The sequence below is a fragment of the Octodon degus genome, unplaced genomic scaffold, assembly GCF_000260255.1.
Source record: "Octodon degus isolate 3935 unplaced genomic scaffold, OctDeg1.0 scaffold00093, whole genome shotgun sequence".
Classification (NCBI taxonomy): Eukaryota; Metazoa; Chordata; class Mammalia; order Rodentia; family Octodontidae; genus Octodon; species Octodon degus.
Genome location: NW_004524669.1, coordinates 6,599,680 through 6,610,377, shown reverse-complemented (window position 1 = coordinate 6,610,377; position 10,698 = coordinate 6,599,680). Strand labels below are relative to the sequence as shown.

Genomic DNA, 10,698 nt, shown 5'->3' with positions numbered 1-10,698 from the left:
TTTACAAACACCATTAGAACAAATCATTCTATTCATTAAGAGAATGCAATTATATATCTATCCTAACCACTTTGAATACACAGATACAAAATGGACATTCATCTGTATACCCCATTTGTTCTAAGTTCCGTTATTGAATATTATAGGTGTGTAAACTCAGGAAACATTCTAAAAGAGTCCAGTAGCCCATAATAGAATTGGGTCTTCTGTTTAATTGGCAATGTCAGAAATTATTGACCTGAGTCCCCCACAGCTCAACATAACAACATGGCTTTACTTCCTATATTTCGTCTTTACGATGCATTTCAGGCTGGCCTTCAGCTCACTTTGTAGACCTTGCTGGTCTTGAAGTCACAGTGATCCCTCTTTAAAAAAAAAAAAGTGAGCTTTTTTTGAGAGTGTTTCACTCAGTTGTTCAGAATGGACTCAAACTTGAAATCCTCTTTCCTTAGCATTCCAGATAGCTGAGATTACAGATATTTGTCCCTGGGCCTCACTATGATAACATATTAGATATCACTTAGTTTGAGAAAGGGTCTTGCTCTGTAATTCAGGCTGGCCTTTTGTTGTTGTTGTTGTTTGGAGATGGGGTCTTGCTTTGTAGTCCAGGCTGGCCTTCCAACTCACAGTGATCCTTTGTCTTAGCCTCCCAAATGCTGGGATTACAGGTGTGCACCACCATGCCTGGCAGGATATTATCGCATCTTTAAAGTGTACAGCTTGTGTTGGGAATGTAGCTCAGTTGTAATCATGCTTTTTCCTACTATATAGTCATGATGATTTTTTTTTTTTTTTTTTTGGGAACCAGGGATTGAACTCAGGTCCTTCCACTTGCCAGGGAAGTGGTTATTCCACTGGTAGCTCAGTTGTAGAATGCTTGGTCTAACATGTTTTTTGGGGTACTGAGAATTGAACTCAGTACCTTTCACTTGCAAGGCAAGCACTGTGTCACTGAGCTGTATCCCCAGCCTGGCCTAACATGTTTGAGGTTAATACTCAGAACCACAAAACAAAACAAGCCCAACAACACAAAATAATTAAAATGTAGTACCTAAATATACTGAAAAAATTAAATTTGGGATTTTTATTGACAAAGTCTCATTATATAGTTCAGCCTTGAATTCACTGTGTAGCCCAGGCTGGCCTCAAACTCATAGTGGTCTTGTAACACCCTCCCAAGGCCTGGCATTATTTGGTCTGTACCACCATGTCCAGTTGAAAAGGAGCAATTATGATGATATACTGTAATAAAAGTTATGTGAATGTGGTACAGGTCATAAAATATCTTTTATATTGTTCTCCTTTGGTGATATGAGATGATATCTGTCTGATGAGATGATACCTGTCTGATGAGATGAAATAAGGTGAATGACGTAGGCATTGTGTTAGGCAACTATGAAGTATTATTTAAATAGCACTGTGACACCATGACCTTCAGTCTACCTGAGAGGCATAAGACCAGGTCCAGCAGACCTATCCCTCACCTTTGTACCATAAATTTGTACTTTAGCATTATGATAGCTGGCTATGTGTCTTAGTACCTTTCTCTCAGGGATGGATACAAGAACCAAGCTATGTTTCTACTCACTTGATATAACGAGTGGCGAGAAGTGTACACCTGTACAAAAAAAGTGACAAAGTATTTGCATCCACATTATGCTCCATCTAACTGGTTTTGTATATGTTCACCTGCACATCACAGAGGGTCCAACAGACCCATACCACTCCAGGATTTGCTTTAAAAAAGTTTTTGTTTTTTTGTTTTTTGTTTTTTCATTTTTCTGGTAGAAGTAGCCCAATTCAGTACAGTGGCACATGAAAAACCAGCTTTGCGAGTTTTGGAGGAAGTAAAAAATGGATCATCAGATTATTCATGCATGGATGATGAAGATGATCCATTCTGGTAAAATACATGCTTTCATAACAGAAGAGTGGTGTGGGTGGAGGATGATGACTTTGACATTGGTCACAAGAGCCAAAGTTCCTGTGACACTGAAATGGAGCAAGAATTGATTGATACACAGGGAATACAGACCTCCTTGATTCAGATGACTAAGAAAACAGCAATGTGAGTACATATTTGACTTGTTGAAATTCAAGTAAAATGTTCTGTGTGCCCAATAGCCATATTCAGCAAATATATTTATTATAACACCTCACTAGCTGAACTGAAAGTATTCATAGGTTTGCTGAACTTAGCAGGGATTTCTCATGGTGATTACAGGGATATAAAAGACTTACAGAAAAATCATGGGTCAAAATATGAATAAAAGTTTATGCCCTTGTAGAGGTGAAGAAAGATTTAAACTATTGTTTCAATTTAGACATCCTGGGGGCTGGGGAGATGGCTCAGTAGGATAAGCACTTGACTGGCAAACGCAAGGATCTGAGTTCAATCCCCGGTTCCAAAAAAAAAAAATTTAGACATCCTGGAAGTCAGCCATCGGGTTTCCCTATTTGTGTAGAAATAAACTGAATGGTGTTTTGAACAGACTTATTGCTCCCATCTCCCAAATCAATTAGGAATTGGACATCCAGCAAACAATTGGTCTCCAGTTGATGTTACATTTGCTAGCAGAGCACAAGTTGACCACCTTGGAACTGTACATAGGAACAAAACAGAAATTCCAAATGAAATGTTAACAATTTCAAAACAGAATTGTATGGTACAATCTTTGGATTTCAGAAACATAATGTATTATTGGCCTTGTATATGGCAAAGAAAAACAAACTGGTACTGCTGATGTCAACAGTTCATCTTGATGGAAATATAGGGAAACCTCAACAAAGTGGAAGACTGAGATGGAAACTTTCAGCAGCAGAACTGAATGTGGAGATGTTGTTGATGACTTATGCAGCAACTATGATGTCATTTGAAGCAGGAGACGTTGGCTAGGGTGCTATTTTACTTGATCCTAAACATGTAACATACATAGTTTGATAGGTAGAAAGAAAATAAGTACAAAATATCATGGAGAAATTTTCTTAGAGGATTGGAACTGGAGCTTATAAAAGATCACTTATAACAGGAAAAATAAAATATTTCTGACTGGGGAACTACACAAAATTGTGAAGCACACTGGTGAGCTGACAGGTGAACAGGTGGGCGCAGCATCACAAAGACCTGTTATGACAGCAGGAAAAAAAGATGTCACCTGTGCCCTACAAGAAAGTACAGGAAAGCAACACATACATGCTATCAATGTAAGTGATACTTGTGTATAGAACATCCAGTTGTCACATGTGAAGACTGCCTTGTGTATGACAATTGAAGTAAAGATTTTTTCTGTGGTAGACTTTTGATTGTATTTACATTGTAGTTCACACAGGTTTTTATTTTGATATGATCATTTAGGGTTTTATTTTGTTTTGTTTTTTTGCAGTACCGGGGATTGAACTCAGGACCCTGTGCTTGCCAAGCAAGTGCTTATTCAACTGAGCTGTCTCCCCTACCCCTATCTTAGGTTTTATAAACGGGTATAAAAATGTTGATGTCCGTTCTAAACACTCATTACACTGTTATATTTATTTATTTTTATGTATTTGGTGTAGGGTCTCACAGCACAGCTCGGACTCGTAGTGGTCCTCCTATTTTCAGCCTCCCTGGCGCTGGGGATAGCGGCATGGACTACCATGCTGGCCACTGGCTCAGCTCGCCCGCGGGTAAGGCTGACACAGCTTGCCGTACTGGGGATTGAACCCTGGTCCCTGTGCTTGCCTAAGTAGGCACTTAGTCTGCTGGGCTATCTTGCTAGCCCTGATATTTTATTTTAATATTTAATCCCTCCTAAGTACACAAGGTACAATATAATAGGAAACCCCCCCAAAAATAGGAAGAGAGGTGACAAGACTTAGGGACAGGGGATGTAGCTCAACAGCACAGTGCCTGCCTGGCAAGCACAAGGTCCTAAGTTCAGTTCCCAATACAAAAAAAAAAAAAAAAAAAAAAGAAATTAAGAAAGAAAGACAGACAGGCAGACTACCTCAGAGGAAAGGAAAGCTAAGCACGTGTGCTGTAGGTGTGAGTGAGACGTGCATGGAACTTGCACTTGTCATGTGGAAGACTGCCTTGGATTATTTTCATTGTAGTTCATACAGAATTTATTTCTGATGTTATCCTTTAGGTTTTTTAAGCAAGTACACAGCTCATGTAAAAATGTTGTCTATTCTAAGTGAACTGGGGCCGGGGAGATGGCTCAGTAGACTAAGTGCTTCCCTGGCAAGCGCAAGGCCTGAGTTCAATCCCTGGTTCTGCCAAAAAAAAAAAAAAAAAACAAAACAAAAGAAAAGATATATTCTAAGTGAACAATACGTGTTAAGAATTTCTTTTTTTTTTTTTTTAATTTTATTTATTTGTGTGTGTGTGTGGGGGGCAGCTCAGCCCACCAGGGGGCAGGGCTGGCTGGCATGTGGTGCTGGGGGATTGAAGCGTGGTCCCTGTGCTTTGCTAAGCTTGTTCTAAGTAGGTGCTTTAGACCACTGAGCCATCTCACCAGCCCCAAAGAAATGAGTTTCGAAGGGGCAGGACTGGCTCCTGTGGCTGCACAACACTGTGCAGTAACTTTTTTTTGTGTGTGTGGAACTGGGGATTGAACTCAGCCCTTGAGCTTGCCAGGCAAGCGCTTATTCTACTGAGCCATCTCCCCAGCCCCTAAGAATTTCATACTCCATATTATTGATATTTTATGTTCTTGTTAAGTGACACTGTATATTGTAAGAACCTGTGGCAGAACAGCACAACTACTGGAATGTCGAATATGTCCTATGAAAGGCCAGGAAAGCAAAAGACATGCTGTTAGTGTAAGTGGTAGGTGTGTATGGAGCATGGTGTGGTCATGCGTGCAGACTGCTGTAGTAAAGGTGATTTTTTAATTTTATTTTATTTTTTAGAGTGCTGTTGGTATTTTCATTGTAATTCATATAGAGGGGGGTGTGTGTGTGTGTGTGTGTGTGTGTGTGTTTTAAATGTATTTAGTTCTGGGTCTCACTATATAGATTGAACTGGTAGTGAGATCCTTCTGTTTTCAGCCTACCAAGTGCTGGGCTTACAGGTGTGCGTCGCCATACCCCTCTCAATCGCAGTCTCAGTGTGCCCCAGGGGTGGGGCTGGCATGGCATGCCAGGTATTTTTGTTTTGGTTTGGTTTGGGTTTTTTGGCAGAACCAGGGATTGAACTCAGGCCCTTGTGCATGCCAGGGAAGCACTTATTCCACTGAACTATCTCCCCGGCCCCAACATGCCAGGTATTGAACCCCAGCCGTATTGAACCCTGGCCGCTGTGCTCTGCCTAAGCAGGTGCTTTAGTCTACTGAGTTATCTGGCTGGCCCTTTGTGTATTTTTGAGCCAGGTTCACTTTGCAGTTCAGGCTGAACTTAAACTCACTTTGTAGTTTAGGCTGGACTTTAACTCACAGAAATCCTCCTGCTTCAGCCTCCGAAGCACTGTAACTACAGGTGTACACATCACACCCAGACATTCATATAGTAGTTTAGTTATTTTATTTTTTTGGTGGAACCAGGGATTGAACTCAGTCCTTGCAGTTGCCAGGCAAAAGCCTACTCTACTGAGCTCCCCAGTCCCGTTTTTTAAAAAATTTTTAAAAATATTCATTAATTTTTTATTAATTTTATTTTTTAAAATTATTTATTTATTTGTGTGTGTGTGTGTGTGTGTGTGTGTGTGTGTGTGGCCAGCTCAGCCCACCAGGGGGCAGGGCTGGTTGGCATGTGGTGTTGGGGGACTGAATCGTGGTCCCTGTGCTTTACTAAGCTTGTTCTAACTAGGTGTTTTAGACCACTGAGCCATCTCACCAGCCCAATTTTTTATTAATTTAAAAAAATATTTATTTATTTTGTACAGGGTCTCACTACTCAGCTCAGATTTGTAGTGACCCTCCTGCCTTAGCCTCCCCAGCACTGGGATTACAGGGGTGCGCTACCATGCCTGGTTTCAGTGGCCAGCACAGCACGCCCAGCAGTTCTGTGGCCCAACAATGCATGTGGTACAGGGGTTCGAACTCGGGTCCTTGTGCTTGCTAGGCAGGTGTTTATACTGCTGAGCTATCTCCTCAGCCCCAGGAGTTTCTTTCTTTTTTCTTTTTTGTATTTTAGGGAAGGGTCTACAGGCCATTCAGGGTCTCACTACTAGATCGGACTGGTAGTGATTCTCCTGTTTACAGCCTCCCAAGAGCTGGGATTACAGGCTTGTGCCACCACACCCAGTCTCAATCATTATCTCAGTGTGATTGAGCCCCCAGGAGCAGGGTTGGCACTAGAAGTTTATTTCTTTTCTTTTCTTTTTTAATTTTTATTTATTTATTTATTTTTATTTTTTTTTATAATTTTTTTTAACATTTATTTATTTATTGTGTGTGTGTGTGGCCAGCTCAGCCCTCCAGGGGGCAGGGCTGGTTGGCATGTGGTGCTGGGGGATTGAACTGCGGTCCCTGTGCTTTGCCAGGCTTGTTCCATGTAGGTGCTTTAGACCACTGAGCCATCTCGCCAGCCCCTATTTCTTTTCTTTTCTTTTTTTTTTTTTGAAAACAGTGTACACACATTTATTTTACAGACATATTCCAAAACTAAGATGTATAGTATAGACTACCTTTTTTTATTTTAGTACATGATTTCTCTAATCTCTCCACATTCAAATTGATAAGGACTTTGGCAGCATCTACACTGAATTCCAATCTTGCAGAAAATTTATTTCTAAGTCAATAAGCCATAAAACCAGGACAAAGCATTATTTATGATTCATGAAAAACATTGTCGGGGCTGGGGAGATAGCTCAGTAAAATAAGCGCTTGCCTGGCAAGCTCAGGGTCCTGAGTTCAATCCCTGGTATAGAAGTTTATTTCTGATGTTCTTATTTAGACTCTACCCCAAAGACCAGTTGATGTCAAGAATTTTGATGCCTTCTTTTTGCGGAATCAGGGATTGAACTCAGGCCCTTGCACTTGCCAGGGAAGTGCTTATTCTACTGAACCATCTCCCTGGCCCAATGCTTTTTTAATGAACAGTAAATATTAAAAACTCAATATTTTTGTGATTTTTTTTTCCTGTTAAGTACATTGTTTAATATCATAACTCATAAATTAATAATTCATCAGTAGAAATATTCTAAAGAATAAACTTTGGTCTGACTCATGTTTGTGCACCTGAATGACAAATTAACAGACAACTAAGTGACTAAGTGGTTCATAGTAGATATTCTGGACAAAGGTGATTCACATTCTAGGCAGAACGTAAGTGTAATATTTCATCATGTTACCCAAAACAGGCTGCTGTTGAAAATGTGCGTTAAATTATTTCTGGAGTTTTCCAGTTACTACTTCTGGGCTGCAGTTGACCGCAGAATGTGAAACCATGGGCAAGAGGGAGCGCCTGCACAAGCCAGCCAGCGATCATGTTCTACTGCTTGTGTTCTCTTTAACCCTCCTGAAGCGTTTAGAAGTATTTTTCAGTTTCCAGATGAGGCAATTTTATTATTAGCAGACTATATCCCACCTTCTGGTATACTTGTGTTAACGTCCACCCTCTTCTTGCTTTTTAAATTTTATTTATTTATTTATTTATTGTCAGGGTCTCACTATGTAGCCCTGGCTGGCCTCAGACTTGTGGCAATCAATTTAGTGTGGTGGAGCACGCCTGTAATCCCAGCACTTGGGGTTGCTGAGGCAGGAGGATTATTGCGAGTTAGAGACCAGCTTCCACTACAAAGTGAGCTCTAGGCCAAGCTAAACTGCATGGGGAGACCCTGTCTCAAAAAGACAAAACTAAAACAAAACAAAAACTTGAGGCAATCTTCCTGCCTTAGCCTCCAGCGCTGGGATTACAGTTGTGTGCTGCCATTTTTTTGTTTTTTGAGATAGTCTCACTATGTAGTCCAGGCTCTTTGAACTCTAGGCCCTCAGGTGTCAGCTTCCTGAGTTCTGGAATTACAAGCATGTATATCTGTGATATGCCCTCTTGGTTTAGTGCCTTAATTTTCTGTGGGCTCTGGGCGTGGGCGAAAGTGAGTGGGTAATTTCTCTCCCAGAGATCAGGGATACAAAGGAAAGCCTGGCCTTTTTTCCTTCCCCCTCCTCCTCCCTCTTTCCTCCTCCCTTCTTTCCTTTTCCTTTTTTCTTCTCCCCTCCCTGCTCTTCTTTTCCTCCCTTTCCTCTCTCCCTCCTGCCTCTCCTCCGTTCTTCCTTCTCTTTCTTTCCTGAACTTACTGTGTAGCGCAGGCTGGCTTGAATTTGTAGCAGTTCTCCTGCCTCAGCCTCCCAATTACCATGATTACAGGTGTGTACCACAACAGTCAAAGTGGTTAAAATAACTTTATTCAGGTATAAACTATAAAATTCACCCACTGAAATTAGCTGTTTCAATGATTTTTTTGTAAATTTACAGAGTTGTACAACTAATAATACTTCAGTTTCAGAATACTTACAGAGAAACACACATGCACATGCACACACACACACCACATTCTGAACCCATTTGTGGTAAATTCCAACTCACTTTCAGCTTGGGTCTCCTTTAGCTTCTGGTAGCCATAAATCTGCTTTTGGTCTAAAATTTATCTTGCCTACACGTTTTATTTATATGGAATCACTATGTAGTCTGTTCTGCTTTCTTTCACTTAGTATAAATTTTCCAAGGTTCTTTCTAGTTGTTCTGTGTATTTTTCTTGCTGAATAGTTTTCCTTTGTATGGATATCCTACCTTTTGGTTTTTCATTCATTCACCTGGTTGATGGACATTGGAATTTGTTTTCTGATTTTGTCTATAGAAATATTCCTGTAAATTATTGTGTACAGCTTTTTATGTAGACATTTTTTTTTTCATTCTCTTGAGTAGAATTTTAGGATCAAATTTGCTGTAGCTGTAATTCATTGGTTTTGATTGCTGTGATAGAGACCAAGTCCAGGATCTCACACATGCCCAGCAAGCACTCTGCCTCTCAATAGGTAGGTAGGTAGGTAGGTAGGTAGGTAGGTAGATAGATAGATAGATAGATAGATAGATAGATAGATAGATATTTTTCTTTTTTCTTTCTTTCTTTCTTTCTTTTTTTTTTTTTTTTTTTTTTTTTTTTTTTTTTTTTTTTTGGGCAGGATCTCACCTGTGAGCCTGGGCTGGCCTGGAACTCACAGCGCTCCTCCTGCCTCAGCCTCTTAAGTCCTGGGATTAGAGGTGTGCACCACCACACCCAGTGTCTCACCTGTGAGCCTGGGCTGGCCTGGAACTCACAGCGCTCCTCCCTCAGCCTCTTAAGTCCTGGGATTAGAGGTGTGCACCACCACACCCAGTGTATATGTTTAAACATAGGATTCATCTTTTTGCCTACATGTGCTGTGGGTTTTATTATTTATTTATTTATGTATGTATGTATGTATTTATTTTTTGCAGAACCGGGGGTTGAAGTGAGGCGCTTGTGCTTGCTAGGCAAGCACTCATTCTACTCAGCCATCTCCCCGGCCCTTACATGTGCTTTTTAAGATAAGACATTGGATTGTTTGCTCCTTTCATCACTTACCTTTTTTTTTCTGTTCTTGCTCAGGGAGCATAATACTTGGGAACCAGAGAAAAACTTGGATTGCCCTGAACTTATTTCTGAGTTTATGAAAAAGTATAAGAAGATGAAGGAGGGTGAAAATAATAAACCCAGGGAGAAGTCGGAAGGTAACAAGAGGAAATCCAATTTCTCAAACAGTGCTGATGATATCAAGTCCAAGAAAAAAAGAGAGGTAAGCTTCCTTCTTTTTCCCTGTAAGCTGTTCTCTTGCCACCTCCCACCCACAGAGGGGCTGTTTTCAGTTACTTCTGGGCCAAGGCGCCTCCAAGAAGGCATGTGGAGGCGCCCCCTTCTGGTTGAGTGAGAAGTGTACATTGTGGTCATTGAATTTGTTTTGAAGGGGCAAAATTAAATCTGTAAAACATTAAAACACTCTTGTCTTCTCCATAAATAATGTAATGTAAGTAGTTATTTTATTGAAGGTGGTCTTTGGTGATTTTTTAAAAAAGATATAAATGAGGTTTGCTTTTGGGGGTTGTCTTTTTAAGATTTTTTGAGGTTTTCTTCTTTCCTTATTTGGTTTGGTTTTTTAAGACAAGGTAGCCCAAACTGGCCTTGAACTCATAGTGATCCTCCTGCTTCAGTCTTGAGTGCTGGGATTACAGGTGTGCACCACCACCCACAGCTGGAAGCAAGTTTTGAAATGTTCACCCACTTTTTTTCATTTGTTGCTCTGATAACATTTGTTTTCCATACTTTAGGTATTTTTTAAAGGAGAAGTTTAATTTGACTTGTTTTTATGGTTTTTTTGGGTACAGGGTCTTGCTACACAGCTGACACTCAGTGGTACTCCTCTCAGCCTCCCCAGCACTGTGATTACAGGCATGTGCCACCAGGCAGGTCTCGCCTTTCCAGTGGCCGGGGATCAGTCCCTATGCTTGCCTAAGGGAGAGGCGGCTAGAGAGCTCAGTGGACTAAGCTTAGCAGACTAAGCGCCTGCTTAGGCAAGCACAGGGACCAGGGTTTGATCCCTGGCACCACATGCTGCGCCTGAGCTGGCCACCAAGTCCTGGCGTGGTGGCACACATCTGTAATCCCAGTGCTGGGGAGGCTAAAAACAGGAGGATCACTATGAGTTTGAGCTGCATAGTAAGACCCTGTACCAAATGCATTTTTTTTTTCATTTTATTTTATTT

The 10,698-nt window shown here is 40.9% G+C and overlaps 1 protein-coding gene across 4 annotated transcripts in view; it reads left to right on the top strand.

Annotated features, from left to right (window-relative positions):
- Cbx5 (chromobox 5) overlaps nucleotides 1–10,698 on the top strand; it is a 71,209-nt gene that overhangs the window by 53,466 nt on the left and 7,045 nt on the right. For all 4 annotated transcript variants that reach the window (XM_004637923.3, XM_004637922.3, XM_004637924.3 and 1 more), the window contains one exon: nucleotides 9,548–9,734. In XM_004637923.3, coding sequence (XP_004637980.1) covers nucleotides 9,548–9,734 — 187 coding nt within the window. The remainder of the gene's footprint in view (nucleotides 1–9,547; nucleotides 9,735–10,698) is intronic.